Genomic DNA, 16,168 nt, shown 5'->3' with positions numbered 1-16,168 from the left:
CCATTTTGGTTGCCCTCCTCTGGACACGTTCCAGTTTGTCAATGTCCTTCTTGAACTGTGGTGCCCAGAACTGGACACAGTACTCCAGGTGAGGTCTGACCAGAGCAGAATACAGTGGCACTATTACTTCCCTTGATCTGGATGCTATACTCCTATTGATGCAGCCCAGAATTGCATTGGCTTTTTTAGCTGCCGCGTCACACTGTTGGCTCATGTCAAGTTTGTGGTCAACCAAGACTCCTAGATCCTTTTCACATGTAGTGCTCTCAAGCCAGGTGTCACCCATCTTGTATTTGTGCCTCTCATTTTTTTTGCCCAAGTGCAATACTTTACATTTCTCCCTGTTAAAATTCATCTTGTTTGTTTTGGCCCAGTTCTCTAATCTGTCAAGGTCGTTTTGAAGTGTGTTCCTGTCCTCTGGGGTGTTAGCCACCCCTCCCAGTTTGGTGTCATCTGCAAATTTGATCAGGATGCCCTTGAGTCCATCATCCAAGTCGTTGATAAAGATGTTGAATAAGACCGGGCCCAAGACAGAACCCTGTGGCACCCCACTAGTCACTCTTCTCCAGGATGAAGAGGAACCATTGATGAGCACCCTTTGGGTTCGGTCAGTCAGCCAGTTACAAATCCACTGAGTGGTAGCATAGTCAAGACCGCATTTTACCAGCTTCTTTACAAGAATATCATGGGGCACCTTGTCAAATGCCTTGCTGAAATCAAGGTAGGCTACATCCACTGCGTTCCCTTCATCTACCAGGCTTGTAATTCTGTCAAAAAACGAGATCAGGTTAGTCTGACATGACTTATTTTTCAGAAATCCATGCTGACTATTGGTGATCACAGCATTCCTTTCCAGGTGCTCACAGACTGTTTGCTTAATGATCTGCTCCAGAATCTTCCCTGGTATTGATGTCAGACTGACTGGGCGGTAATTATTTGGGTCCTCTCTTTTCCCCTTTTTGAAAATAGGGACAACATTTGCCCTCCTCCAGTCTGCCGGGACTTCGCCTGTTCTCCAGGAATTCTCAAAGATGACTGCCAGTGGTTCTGAAATCACATCTGCCAGTTCTTTTAATACTCTTGGATGCAGTTCATCTGGCCCTGGAGACTTGAATACATCTAGACTAGCCAAGTATTCTTGTACTATCTCCTTAGTTATTCTGGGCTGTGTTTCCTCTGCTGAATCATTTGCTCCAAATTCTTCAGGTCGGGCATTGTTTTCTTTATCGGAGAAGACTGAGGCAAAGAAGGCATTGAGGAGTTCAGCCCTTTCTGTGTCCCCTGTTTGCATTTCACCATCTTCTCCTCTGAGTGACCCCACTGTTTCTTTGTTCTTCCTTTTGCTACGAACATACCCATAAAAGCCTTTTTTGTTGCTTTTAACCTCTCTAGCAAGCCTGAGTTCATTCTGTGCTTTAGCTTTTCTGACTTTGTGTCTACACGTGCTGGCTATTTGTTTGAATTCCTCTTTGGTGGTTTCCCCCCTTTTCCATTTTTTGTACACATCCTTTTTTAATCTTAACTCAGTTAAAAGTTCTTTAGATAGCCACCCTGGCTTCTTTAGGCACCTTCCATGTTTCCGTCTCATTGGTATTGCCTGAAGTTGTGCTTTTACTATCTCCCTCTTAACAAACTCCCAGCCATCATGAACTCCCTTTCCTTTTAGTATTACTGTCCATGGGATCTCACCCAGCACTTCCCTAAGTTTTATGAAGTCGGCTTTCTTAAAGTCGAGAAATTGAGTCCTAGTATGCTTGGCTGCTCCTTTCCGCTGTATAGTAAACTTCAGAAGAGCATGATCACTCACGCCTAATGATCCTTCCACTTCTACCCCACTAACCAGGTCATCAACATTGGTTAGGACCAGATCTAAAATGGCTGTTCCTCTTGTAGCTTCTCCCACTTTCTGGACAATGAAGTTGTCTGCAAGGCCAGTGAGGAATCTGTTTGACCTTATGCTCTTGGCTGAGTTTGACATCCAACAAATATCCGGGTAATTGAAGTCCCCCATTACTACTATCTCCCTTCCTTTTGCATGCTTGGCCATCTGTTCCAGGAAGGCATCATCTATGTCCTCCGTTTGGCTTGGGGATCTATAGTAAACTCCCACAATGAGGTCACTGTTATTCTTCTCTCCCTTAATTTTGACCCAAATGCTCTCACTTTGGCTTTGAGGTTCTAAATCTTGGATCTCTTCACAGGTATACACATCCCTGACATATAACGCCACTCCTCCTCCTTTCTTGTCTGGTCTGTTTCTCTGAAATAGATTGTATCCCTCCATTATTACATTCCAATCGTGGGACTTATCCCACCAGGTTTCAGTGATGCCTATTATGTCATATTTAGTTTGCTGTACCAAGAGCTCAAGCTCATCTTGTTTATTTCCCATACTTTGCGCATTAGTGTACAGACATTGAAGTCCATTAATCATTCCCCCGTGTCTCTTATTTAAGGATTTTTTCCTCCCACCACTAGGTCTGCGTGCTGTTTGCTCCATTCGGTCTATGACATTTGGATGATCATCTTCATCAATTGATAGACTCCTACCTTCAGGAGCACTGTCTCCCTCCCCCACATTAGTCAGTTTAAAGCCCTCCTGATGAGGTTTCTGAGATTTTTTGCAAAAACATTCCTACCAACCGTTGTGAGGTGCAGCCCATCGCTTGCCAGAAGTCCATCTTCAAGAAACTGCATTCCGTGATCTAAGAATCCAAACCGTTCCTGTTTACACCATTTGCGAAGCCAGTTGTTCACTTCCACTATTTTTCCCTCTCTCCCTGGGCCACGTCGTTCAACTGGGAGGACAGATGAGATGACAATTTGTGCATTTAATTGCTTCAATTTCCTGCCCAGAGCCTCGTAATCTCTTTTGATCTTCTGGAGGCTATTGCTTGCAGTGTCATTGGTTCCCACATGAACCAAGAGGAAGGGGTATTTGTCAGTGGGTTTTATGATTCCTTGCAGTCGTTCAGTTACATCTTGGATCTTAGCCCCGGGGAGACAGCACACTTCCCGAGACATCTTGTCAGGCCCACAGATCACTGCTTCTGTTCCCCTCAGTAGGGAATCCCCTATCACCACTACACGCCTCCTCTTAGGTCTGGTCGGGGTTCTTCCGTGAGCTGTCCGTTCCAAGGTCGCCTGCACATTCCCTGAAGACTGCCTTTGCTGCTCGTCTTCATATACCTGATCGACTGTAATGAGGGAGAGATCCTCAAATGGAGTCTGCTCTTCGTCTTCCATGCTAGGGGAAAGGACCTCAAAGCGATTGCGTATTTCTAAACAATCAGAGCGAACCCTGGGCCTCCTACTTCTTTGAGTCACGTTTCTCCATATATCTGGCTCCTGTGTTGGTGAACTAGCCTCCTTCTCAGGGGAGTCCCCTGTCTCCTCCTTGACCGCATTCTGTTTTGTACATTTCTGTTAGTGAATCTTAGCGAATTTTGTGAGTTCTTATCCAAGAGTGTTCTGGGTCATTTGTTCTTGCCTCTTGTCTGGACCTCTCAGCCAAGATAGTGCAAAATAGTTTGCTAATCCCCTGCAGGACTTAAGCAAGCGAATATTATAAGCTGGCAGAGTTGCATTCCAGCTGGTGCTCTCTCTCTCTCTCTTGTGCTGGAAGAACCCTACTAGCCTTGTAGCTCAGTAGGCTGGGACAGCTATTGATTTTGGTGGGTATTTTAGGGTGGCCTTAGCGATATACTTCGGCAACTGGACATCCTTCCAATGGAACTTACTTAGTGCAGAGAGGAGTGAGAGGCAGGTGGGGCTCATCAACCTGGGAAGGTAGCCTATCCAGGAGAAGGAAAACTCTAACCCTAAACTTCTGCTGCCTTGCAGGATAACTTCAGGAGAAGAAAAGGCTAAAGCCTGCACGTATCCAGAGTGTAGTCCTTAAGATGGTTGGATGGTGGCTTGTGTGTCTCCTTCCGACAACTTCTGCAGCCAAGTTAGTGCCAAATATATTGCTTTGCTTTCATTTGGATAAATCAGTGAGGTCAAGAGGAGGGTCTTGTCGTCTGGGCAGCCAGGGACCTCCATATGCACTGCCCAGGTTTGCAGCTTGGGGAGGCCACTTTGGTGCTGCTATCCCAGAGGTTTGCCTTCGCCCCCCAGAGGTGCCCTCCAATGCCTCTTGAGACAGACGGATGTCAGCAACAAATATATAGCCTGGCCCATTCTTGTGGTTTAACAGCAGCTCGAGCTGCAAAAACTTTAATATTGCTTCATGCATCAAGTTGCAGTTAAAAGAGCTGAATGCCAGGGCTGGCAGAACAGCTACCGACCTTAACCCCAACCACCAGACCACAAGAAAGAAGTGGTATTTCCAGCTTGCCAAGAAAGAGCTCACATCTGCAAAACTCATGCCTGTTCCCTGATATAAATAGAAGGACACATCAGTTTAATTTCTCTCAGTTTCTCATTTTTCCCAACCTTAAATTCAGTTCTTCATGTTTTGCAACAATATGCATTTATTTTCTTAAAAAATTCCCCAAATTCACCAGCATTTTAGTGAAAATATCCCCAGATAAATCACACTTTCTATGCAGCTTTGACTATGCAGTACATTTGATGAATGTACAAATTTTTGTAAGCAGTTTCCCCTAATAAATACATTTTTGTAAACATGGTTTGGTTGGCGAACTGCAGTGCAAAATTCAGAGAAGTGTGAATTTTGAAGGATGGCTGTGTGAATTTAATAGAGTCAGTTTTAAATCAGAAACTGAATTGAATTTTCTCCCACCCCTATTATTTGATCCCCTCTTTCTGGAGCAAGCACAAGGACTGCAAAACAAACATTAAGCTGGAAGTGCAACAGGGGCGAGAAGATGCATTCAGTGCATCCCTCTGAGATTTGTCTGTGAACATGGAGGGAAGGAGACTCCTCCCAACTGCTTTGCAGCTAATTGCAGAGCATTCTGTGCTGCCCTATTTAATGGTGGCACTGCCCCCACCCTTGGCTTATTTTGTGAGCCTACCCATCTGCCATTGTATAGTATGGAGGAGTGGGGGTGGGAGGGATTTGGTTCAGTTGGTGTTTAAATGTGAACTTACTCAATGATTTGCACTTCCTGGCACAATACACAAAGCAGAATTCTTTGAAATCCTGCAAAATTGGCACTTTGCTGAATTTTGCAATGTAGTTTTCCCGCCAAGTAGCGTTTACAAAAAATGCATATACTACAGTGACGTGTTCATAAAAATGTTAGTGAAAATAACACACAAACTTGCATTATATTACAGGAAAGTGCATGCAAAGGTGTACATATTAGGATAGATTTGCTGGTGAGTTTTTAAGTGAGGTTTTAAAATAAGTGAGGTTTTAAAATTTAAGTGAGGTTTTAAAATCACAAACTGATACGGAAAATAAATAAATTATAAACTGATACGGAAATCTGAATTTAGGACTGGGAAAAGGAGAATCCAAAATTGACAGAATGTCCATCCCTATTAGTATGCTGCTTCACAAGTCAGGGCCATGTCACCTACCTGAGGAAGAGAAGGGATTCTCCCTTCTACCTCTTCATTACGTTTAGGCCCACAAATGCTGGGGTTCTGTATTAAGAAGATTAGAAGAGGCTGCTGGATCAGATCAACAGCCCATCTAGTCCAGCATCTGGTTCTCACAGTGGACAACCAGATGTCTCTGGGAACTCCCGAAGTAGGATCTGAGTACCAGAGCATTCTCCTCACTTCTGATTCTCAGCAACTGGCCTTTGAAACATGCTGCCTCCAACATTGGTTGTAGAACATATGCATTCTGGCTAGTAGCCATTGAGTTGGTGGCTGCATGTCTTCTCAGATTACAGGTAGGTAGCTATGTTGCTCTGCTGTAGTCAAAACAAACAAACAAAAATCCTTCCAGTAGCACCTTAGATACGAATCTGAAGAACTGTGCATGCACACGAAAGCTCATACCAATAACAAACTTAGTTGGTCTCTAAGGTGCTACTGGAAGGATTTTTTTTATTTTGTTTTGTCTTCTCAGAGTTCTCATTAGTAAAGTTGTGGCCTTTAACATGGTCTTCCATCTTCCTTCCAGGTATGGGGACAATATTAAATTGCAGAAAACATTTCATATGCAATTTATTTTATTTAAGATTTCTAACATGCTAGGTAAAAAAGCCAAGCACTCCCAAATGCAGACACATCAGACTTTAACATACAAGGAAACAACCAAGCCATAAAAAAACACTAAGTTCAATACAATAAATAGTATTCAACATATGGATTTAATTAATGCAGGCCCCATGTGCCCAAGATTGAGAGGGCCCAGTGTGCATTGCACACTCAGTGTGCATTGCATGTGGTACACACATCCAGTGTCCATTGCATGCACAAAGCCACATCATGGAGAGGAGACAAAGTGCAGAGTCCAGCATGGTGTGCCTTCAATGGCCAGCAGCTCCTCCTTTCTCACACTCAGGAGGAGCTGGCCACTGAAGCTGCACCACATTTGGCTCCTTGCGCTGCCTCCTCTACCCACTTAACATTCAGGGTCCCCAGCTCCTCCCAGTAGATATTAGGGCCCCCGAATACACCTTGGTCCCATAGAATTGGCACTCTTAATGCAGGCTAACCTCTTCCCCAGGTTTGTTTGCTTTTTGGAGGGGGAGGGTCTGATTCAGCTCTCAAGCATTTTTTTCTGCCCACCACAAGACACTACTGATTTGGATGGTGCCAGCAGATAAGAGAAAAATAAATAAAGTAGACACAGAGCTAGAGTGTAGCACCTTAGTGGGGAAACAAATTGTCCCCTTCATGACCATCAGATTGATCATTTGAAGAGTGGAGTTGGAGTGATAATCCCGTCCTTAGCACAGAATAGCTGGGGGGCAGAGCTGTCTGTCTCTTGTGTGTGCCGAGACGAATCAGTTGTCCTCAGCCAACTGACCAAAAATGACCTGAACTGCTCTTGTACTTTTAAAGGTAGGAATTTGATTTGGAGAAATCAGCCTGTTTACGATTTCACAGAGAGGACTTGACACTAATGCCAATAAAGGTAAGGCTGGGGAGAAGGGGGTGAAAACAAATTGGCAACCCTGAATGTTTTGGACTGTTATCGGGTGCAAACAGGGACATTAGATAACTCAATTGACATAGCTGGTGATCCATATGAATGTGCCATGTATTCTAGGTAATCCCTCTGAAATAAGTAGAAAGGTTTCTTTGAAGGCAGAATGTCTGGAAGCATCTGGCTGATGTGATCTCATAGTTGATACCTTCAGAAGCAAATGGACAAACAAACTGGAAGATCCAAGGAGTTCGAGAATGTTGGGTCAATAATTTCTCTTTCAAAATGCAAGCTGGAAATGTTTGAATTCATGGTTTCAAAGTCAAAATCTGCTTGGGGTTATTCAAAACTTTTGAAGGTGTGTAAAGGTTCATTTCAGTTGGCATGTTTTAGAGTCACATGTCTTGTTATGTGCAGGGAACATCTTTCAGTATGTGCTCAGTGCTCAGATATCCCTGACCTCTGCCGGCTAGTACAAAGAGTGGAATCCCTGGCTTGTGCCAATCCACTTGGGAGATTTGGAACAGTTTGACCTGCTCCTGCATCTTCTTCACCACCACCATCATCTCCAGGAACTTTACAGCAAGGAGAGCAGCAGGCTGACACCATGGTCCAGAGACTCTTGGACATACCAACCCAGCAACTAGAAAAAGTCCGCCGTATGGCAGTAGAGGAGAAGAAAAAGAGAACCGGGTCCAAAGTGGTGTTGAGGGCACTGAGTAGGAAAGCATCCACTCTCCAGGAAGGGCTTTGCTTCTGAATGAAGCCAACAATATGGGATGTATTGTAGGGAGCGAAGCAGATGGTGAAATTGAGCAGAGTCACCAGAGCCAGGCCCATGGCTCGTTTCTTTTTATGGGATGGGATGTTGGGCAGGGAGGCCAGGATGCGGATAACATTGATATAGCAAAACAGGGTGATGGCGAAAGGTAGCCAGAAGAGGAGAAGGCTGATTTCCAGCCGGACAGGAAGGAGGATTTGGAGCTGGCTGGAGGAGAACTTCTCATAGCATGAGAAGTTTTTGTCAGAAGGCAGCATGGTGGTGTTGCGGTTTTGGACAATGTAGACAATACTGCAGTGGGAATAGGCCAACAACCAGAAGAAGAGGCTGGCTGCTATTGCGTAAATTGGCCTGCGATTCAACTTGTACTTGACAGGGTAGAGGACACACAGGTAGCGCTCCACGCTGACCCCCATCAGAAAAAGGGTGCTGATGTAGATGCTGCTGTAGAAACAGAAGTTGGTGAGGGGGCATAGGAAGACAGGGAGATGCCAAGTCATGTCCCAGGTGGCTTCCGCCATCTTGAAGGGAAGGAAAAGCAAAAGGGTGATATCAGACACGGTCAAGTTGAGCAGGAGGATGTCTATGGGGACAGGCTTCTGGGACACTTTTCTGAAGAACGTGTAGCAGGCCAGGAGGTTGGAAGGGAGACCAGTCAGAAAAGTGAAGATGTAGAAAGCAAGGACCACACCCTTATGTGCCATCTTCTCGGAGTCTGTAACAAAAGGGAGAGATGGTAAGTCCCTACCAGGAACTGTATACCAGTGTGAGCAGAGGAGGCTGGTCAATTAAGGTGAATGGGGTATTGGGCCACCAGTCTTGGTCTGCCCACAACCACCTTAATCATGTAGTGCTTTATATCCTGCCCATCAAGTTTGATTTAGGAATGGAAGTTGGCACACAAAATTGTTGTCTTCAAATTAAGAAGTAAGATGAAGGATTTAAGTTGTCTTTGATTAACTTTCACAATCGAACATCAAACCTGAATCTTATAAATGTCTGATGTATTTGAACTTGAGTTCCTAATAATGCCGAATTTCAGATATGTGCCAAATGTAATCTGAGAACTACCTTGCATGATACGAATGGAAGCTAGCGCTTGGAAAAACAAATGGAGGAGATGGAAATAGAGGTCTGCTAATCATGAGCAGTATCTAGGACCTCCAATATCCATGGCACCATACGTATTTTGAATACTAGTTGCTAGGTATAGTGGCATCATGGAACTATTCTCTGCTTGTCCTCTGTGAGAAATAAGATGTTAAATAAGACAAATCTTTGGTCTATCCCAGCATGTGTCTTCTCAGGTTCTTCCTTCATTTGACAGCATTGTTCAGAAAAGGTTCAAATCCTGTCCAACAAGTTCTGGGCAGTTTCTCTTTTTTTAAAACTTTCAAATTTTCAGAAGTATAAGTTAATTCCCATTAAAGAACTTGATTGTGACTCCTTAGTTTACTGCAAGAGTACCCAACATGGTGCTCTACAGAGCCTGCTGGACTGCTATATACCCATCAATCCCAGCCAACATGGCCAATGATCTGAACAAGATAAGATGAGGCTGCTGAATCAAGCCAGTGGGCCAGCATTATATTCTCACAGTGGCCGAGAGACGATGGGATTTGTAGTCCAATGACATCCATCCATAGTATGCATTTGTGAATAATTTTAAAAGAGGTATACCCAATTCTGGTTGCATTAAAGAAAGGAAGGAAACACTTACCTGTGTTGTCACTCAGGAACCCCTCTGTATGATCGCCAAGGAAAAGATGAGGCACTTTCCAGAGATAATCCAGCGAACAGTCTGAAGCCTGCCTTGCAAAACCAAAGAGACAAGATTTTTACATTCACTGAAGCATCTGTCCAGGGGAGGAAAGATAGTATAGTCTGTGGTATTATGGAGGATTTGGAGAATCAACCTACTCCTTAAAGTTGATAAAGAAAAAAAACCTCACTAGCAAGCAATTTCCGGCTAGATGGTGGCCAGAGAGTTTGTTTTGAGCTCTGTGGTTTGTTTTAGCTTGATAAATGGTTTTTTTTTGGTGGTGCAATTTGCTCATCAGTGCTAACTGCTGTATATGGGTAATGGGCATATTCGACTCATATTCTTTTTTGCAGTTTTTACTGTATTAATTGCAGTGTATTTTGAGTCTTTAGGAGTTTGCAGTTCTGAAATCAATATAATATGAGGCCCTGAGGAGTACAATATATCCAAGAGGATTTTCCATCATCATATTGACTGCTCTGGATTACCCCAAGGATGAGCAAAGCACATGAACCCTGGTTAAAACAGGTAAAGGTTCACTCCACCCCACCCTGAAGTAAGAGGACCTTGAAGGATGGAGCAGAGGATGCTGCAAGCCAAACGCTCAGAGAAGACCTGGGAGGACATTTTATTTGCACGTCTGCTCATTTGCCTCGCCAGCCTTGTGGGTGCATAACCTGGAATAATGGTTCTTATGAGGCAAGGTTACAAGAAACAGGGGGCACTACCTGTATCTGAGAATGCTGCACATGTAAGAGAAAGGAGACAAAATAAAATGACCAACTTCTTCCCCCCAAGGGATAAGGTAGAGGTAAAGGTAAAGGGACCCCTGACAGTTAAGTCCAGCCACAGATGACTCTGGGGTTGAGGTGCTCATCTTGCTTTACAGGTCGAGGGAGCCGGCGTTTGTCCGCAGACAGATTTCCGGGTCATGTGGGCAGCATGACTAAGCCGCTTCTGGCGCAACGAAACACCAACACCAGAGCAGTGCACGGAAATGCCATTTACCTTCCCACCGGAGCGGTACCTATTTATCTACTTGCACTTTTTGGGATGCTTTCAAACTGCTAGGTTGGCAGGAGCTGGGACCAAGCAGCGGGAGCTCACCCCATCGTGGGGATTTGAACCGCCAACCTTTTGATTGGCAAGCCCAAGGCTCAGTGGTTTAGACCACAGCGCCACCCACTGTCAATAAATGCATATCTCCATCTCTTTCTGCCTGCAATTTGGACTGGTCTATTGACTACAGGTATATAGTAAAAGAGGCTAAATGGGAAGAATATGCCATTAGCTTGGCTATGGAGATGGCATTGACTGAAACAGCACATGCTACTGGTAGGATGAAATGGGTGGTATGAGGGAAGCTAGTGGGTGATTTCATGTTAAAGCAGGTGAATGAGCAGGCAAAGTGCCATATTAAATCAGAGAATTAGGTTCCCCTATCTAGAGAGGAGCAGGGGGAGGAAAAAGACATTAACTCACAATTTCAATTGGCCAAAGACATCTTGGAAAATATGAAGCTGATAAAATAATTTCTTTATGAGTGTCATGAATTGCTACCAGGGCTGGATTTAGGTTTGATGAGGCCCTAAGCTACTGAAGGTAATGGGGCTCTTTATATGTTCAACTGTTCTTTGTCAACAACAACGTTTCCGTGCGCAGCTCTGGTTCGCCAGAAGCGGCTTAGTCATGCTGGCCACATGACCTGGAAGCTGTACGCCGGCTCCCTCGGCCAATAAAGCGAGATGAGCGCCACAACCTCAGAGTCGGCCACGACTGGACCTAATGGTCAGGGGTCCCTTTACCTTTACCTTATTCCTTTTACCTTTTACAAAAACTTTCAGCAGTGATTTCATTAAGGGTAATATATATATGATGATGCTATGGGGTTTTCAGGAAGCGTGGGCACTTGGGAAGGATACAGAATTCAGACCCTTGGAGATACTGTTTTTGTAAATTGAAATAAAAGACTCTCAGTCCCTTTGTCTGGTTCAAAAGTAAGGTGAGCTCCACCTATGACAATTTCACTGAAATGTTTTCTCCTATTTGCTTATTTTCAAATACAGTGGTACCTCAGGTTACAGACGCTTCAGGTTACATACGCTTCAGGTTACAGACTCCGTTAACCCAGAAATAGTACCTCGGGTTAAGAACTTTGCTTCAGGATGAGAACAGAAATCGCGCTGCGGCAGTGGGAGGCCCCATTAGCTAAAGTGGTACCTCAGGTTAAAAACAGTTTCAATTTAAGAACGGACCTCCAGAACTAATTAAGTTCTTAACCTGAGGTACATTTCTTCCCACATCCCTTTAGTTTTGCAGAATAGTTGAAAACACACACATACACATACACTTTTTATTTTTTTACAGCATAGCACAAGTGATATCTTATGATCTGATACATAGACCATAGTTTATAAACATTACACACTCTGAGTTTCTGTAGATTTGATAAAACATGTTAGCTTTTGCCTGGGTCAGATCTACCAGACTCAGAGCAGCCTGTTCCTCTGAGTGAAGTTCCTCCCATTCCTTTTTCTTGGACCATAACTGAGAAATCCTGACTTGTGGTCCTTGCAAATGGTTTTCTTCAAAGCCGGTGTCTGTATTTTCTGACCCTGTATGTCCTAGGTACTAGGAAGCACTGTGATTGGTTACTATCTTCAGAAAGGCATAGGATGGGAGGTGGTGCATCATTATATGAAAAATTGGCACTTAGACATAGTACATTGCTCCAGCTATACCTGATGTGGTTCCAGCTATGCTCCTGCTCAGCCGTGATCTAAGATCTAATGCCCTGCCAGTATCAGCAAATACATCCCTACTTCAATAAGTAATGATCACCTGTGGTACTTGTGTCCCTTCAAGTCATATATATTTTATTAGTCCACCAATGCAATTGGCTCATTTCAATTTTGGCCTGGGCTGCAGACCCCATAGACCCATCAAGCCAATCACAACCATGGACAGTGACCTACCACAACTTTGATAAATGTCACTGTTTCTGCAGTTGTAGACAGGTATGAGAAAAAGGAGTTTTTTTGAGTCTGTGGTGGACCACGTTGCAGGGATGGCGGCCAGCACTTAAATTAGTTGATCCTTCCCGACATGTGGAACTACCTGTTGCCGATTAGAGCCAGAAAGTTTTCAGAAGGCTGAGGAAATGGGAAATCTAATAAAAACCCAGGTGTTTGCACTATAAGAGAGTCTGCAAATGCGATTGTTCCTGTACTGGAGTGGTGTTTCCAAACGATGGATGCATATCAGACATCTTCTGTGTTGCAAGCCTTCAGCTTCAAGAGCTTCATCTTGACCTTCATCTAAACCCAGGCATAGATGAGATAGAGAGATTGCAGATCCTCTTTATCTCTTTGAGAGCCGAGTTCTGACATAGGTCACAGGGAAAGATGCATTAGTAAGAAGGATGTGGAACTGTGGTCTAAAGAAACCTGGGATTTCGGGGAAACTTATCATGGTCCCCTCCCCGAAATCAGTCATGGTGGACAAATGTCTGTAAAATGTAATGTGTTCACTGCTGCCAACCCCACCCCCAACGGCCTACTCCAAAGAGTGTTGGATTGTTTGCCAGAAGACCCCAAAATACTTGGACTGCTCTTCTGCGTTCCCCCCTTCCTTTTTTCTTTTCCCCCTCACCCATGTTGTCCTCTATCATATACACTCCAGTGTTGTTGTTGTGGTGGTGGTTAACTATTACTACTTCAATGTATTTATTTTAATACACCTCTATTAACTTTCCAATTTGTGTGTGTATTTCCTTATGCAAACGTAAGTTAAAATCAGCATTTCCAAGTGTGATCAGGAGGAAGTTGATGTTCAAGAGAGGAAATAAGTTTGACAAGCAAACAGGCATGGAAAGAGGTCATTTGAAGTTGCAAAGTATGAAAAACCACAGACAAGGGTTGGTCTTGAGGCAGCTGCCTCAGATGACAAATCCTGGGTGGTAGGGAGCGGTGCCAGAGTGTTGGTGGAGAGAGCTGAGTGCCATATATGGCCTGCTCTAAGTTACCCTTTCACCCCCAGATGATGTGGAAGTCTCTGTCTGTTGCCAGTCTTGAGGTCAGCTCCAAACGGCAGACCAACTGCCTTCTGTACATGGATTTGGAAGGAGGCAGCAAAGCACGTGGGGCTGTCCTGCTAACCACTTACACGATCACATCTTTGATGCTGGTGAAGATGATCTGGACCACAGCAACCTCCCAAGGTCTCAGATTTCAAATGTCAAGGTTCACACTCACGATTTCAGGTTAAAGTTCCCATTTAGGAAAGATCTGATCCATCTGGAAGATTTGTATCTGCGCCGTTCTGTTCTTTATACTCTTGCAGCTCTGGGCAATGTAGGATGGCTTCTGTGTAGCCTCGTAGTCCTGCGCGAAGCACTTGTACTTGCTGGGGGCTCAAGGCTCTGATCTCACAGACCCTTGCAGTTTGGACAAAGGAGGCTTCCGTAGGGATGGCAGCCCCTGCCAGTTCACCAGATGTCGATATACCACCTGCTCCTGCTTCTTTGTCGGGTTCTCCAGCAGTCCTGCAGCAAGGCAAAGACCACTGGGATGCAACAGTCAGCAGCTTGCAGTGCATTGCCTGCCAGCAGTGAGCAAAGGTTTGTTGGATGGCAGTGGAGGAGAAGTAGAAGATGACAGGGTCCAAAGTGCTGTTGAAAGAGCTGAGGAGGAAGCCATACACCCTCCATTCAGGGCTCCAGAACTGAATGTAGCCCACAAGGTGAGAGATGTTAAAGGGCCCAAAGCAAACAGCAAAATTGAGCAGAGTGGCCACTGCCAGGCCCACGGCCCGTTTCTTCCTCTGGGGTTTGATGTGGGGCAAGGAGGTCAGGATGCAAATGATCCTAATGTAGCAGAAAAGGGTGATGATGAAAGGGAGGAAGAAGAGGAGAATGCAGAGTTGCAGTCGGACAGGGAGGAGGATTTTAAGCTGGCCATTGGAGAATGACTCATAACACATAGAGTTGTGAGACATGGGTTGGGACTCGGGGTGGTATTGAACAGTGTAGATGATGGTGCAGTGGAAACAAGCCAGAAACCAGAAGAAGAGACTGGCCACTATTACATAGGTCGGTCTACGTTCCGACTTGAACTTGATGGGGTAGGCGATGCACAGGTAGCGCTCTATGCTGACCCCTGTAAGGAAGAGAGTGCTGCTGTAAATGCTGCTGAAGAAACAGAAGTTGGTGAGGGGGCAAAGGAAGGCAGGGAGAGGCCAGGGGACATCTGAAGAGGCCTCTGCCATCTTGAAAGGCAAAATCAGCAGAAGGATAAGATCAGAGATGGTCAAGTTGAGCAAGAAGACATCCATGGGGGTTGCCTTCTGGCGCACTTTCCTCAGGAAGGCGTAGCCAGCCAGCAGGTTGGAAGGGAGGCCAGTCAGGAAGGTGACGATGTAGATGGCAAGGATAAGAGGCTTTGTGGCCATTCTGCTGTAAAAGGAAGGATATTAAAATATCAGGAAGCCTGATTCCTATCCCTCAAGGAAATCACCAGGGGGCAGAATATGCTTGCAGCCTCTCCTGGTGTCACTCAGAGGCTGAGGTCATTTCTTCCAGCATGTTCTGAGTCAGAATAATTTCTGTAGCATCAGTCCTTAGACGCAGCAGCACAGAGAGAAAGAGCAAAATATAAACTGGAGAACAAAATGTAGATGAACTTGCATGAAAGCATCACTATTTACCATTTGAAATTTATCCTTAGTAAAATTAGGATTAGTAAAATTAAAACATATGCACCTCAAAACACCATTATGTACACCATTTAGAAATGTTAATGACTGAGCAGTGTATGAACACCTCAAATAAACATAAAGTAAATAACAATAATCATTGTGAAACTTTTCATTTCTCTCTCTCTCTCGCATCTCTTCTCTAGTTAGGAGAATTAGAGTGCTTTAAATGTATGAGATAGATGCGACCTCTTTCTGCACCCTGTCCTTCCAGAGACATGGAGATGGCAATATATCTCTATCTTGGATTGGTACCAACTGTAAAATTCGACTTGTATCCAGAGTTCTAGGAAGCCATCTGATCTGTTTTGGAGCACCATGGTATCTTTTAGTCCTGCCTCCTCCCCATTCACTATACAGTTGTCCCTCAGCTCCCAAACTCCTTGGGATTCGAATGTTCCGGCTCCCAAACAATCAAAAATCGGAAGTGAGTGTTCCGGTTTTTGAATGTTCTTTCGGAAGCTGAACATCTGACGGGGCTTCTGCGCCTTCGAGTTGGCTCCAGGAAGTTTTAAATCCTTCTCCAAAATAATTGTGTTTGGAGGGTGCCATTCTTAGCCCTGAGGTAGTGCCAAACATGGAAACCTGAGAGGATGAATCAGAAGACAAAGCCCTAGAGGAGCAGGCAGAGACCCCTGAATCCAATATCAAGGATCCCCTTGCGAAGCCCTCTAGGCTGACACTTGATGAAGAACTGGAACCTTCAGAGAAGGAGTGAAGACACCACCAGCAGTTTACTGCAAGAGTACCCAATATGGTGCTCTGCAGAGCCTGCTGGACTGCTATATACCCATCAATCCCAGCCAACATGGCCAATGATCTGAACAAGATAAGATGAGGCTGCTAAATCAAGCCA

General features: G+C 44.7%; 2 protein-coding genes across 2 annotated transcripts; both read right to left on the bottom strand.

The window, feature by feature from the left end:
- Positions 1-7,456: 7,456 nt before the first annotated feature.
- On the bottom strand, positions 7,457-8,503 carry LOC128419222 (free fatty acid receptor 2-like). The gene has a single exon (XM_053399649.1). It carries the CDS (start codon positions 8,501-8,503, stop codon positions 7,457-7,459), a length of 1,047 nt encoding a protein of 348 aa, XP_053255624.1.
- A 5,333-nt stretch (positions 8,504-13,836) lies between these two features.
- On the bottom strand, positions 13,837-15,009 carry LOC128419221 (free fatty acid receptor 2-like). The gene has a single exon (XM_053399648.1). It carries the CDS (start codon positions 15,007-15,009, stop codon positions 13,837-13,839), a length of 1,173 nt encoding a protein of 390 aa, XP_053255623.1.
- Positions 15,010-16,168: the final 1,159 nt, after the last annotated feature.

Source organism: Podarcis raffonei, chromosome 8 (genome assembly GCF_027172205.1).
Source record: "Podarcis raffonei isolate rPodRaf1 chromosome 8, rPodRaf1.pri, whole genome shotgun sequence".
NCBI lineage: Eukaryota > Metazoa > Chordata > Lepidosauria > Squamata > Lacertidae > Podarcis > Podarcis raffonei.
Note: the sequence above shows the minus strand (reverse complement) of the source record. Positions and strands in the feature narration are given on the sequence as shown.

Excerpts from the sequence above, each read along its gene's own strand:
- LOC128419221 (XM_053399648.1), bottom strand. The coding sequence starts at position 15,009 with ATGGCCACAAAGCCTCTTATCCTTGCCATCTACATCGTCACCTTCCTG.
- LOC128419222 (XM_053399649.1), bottom strand. The coding sequence starts at position 8,503 with ATGGCACATAAGGGTGTGGTCCTTGCTTTCTACATCTTCACTTTTCTG.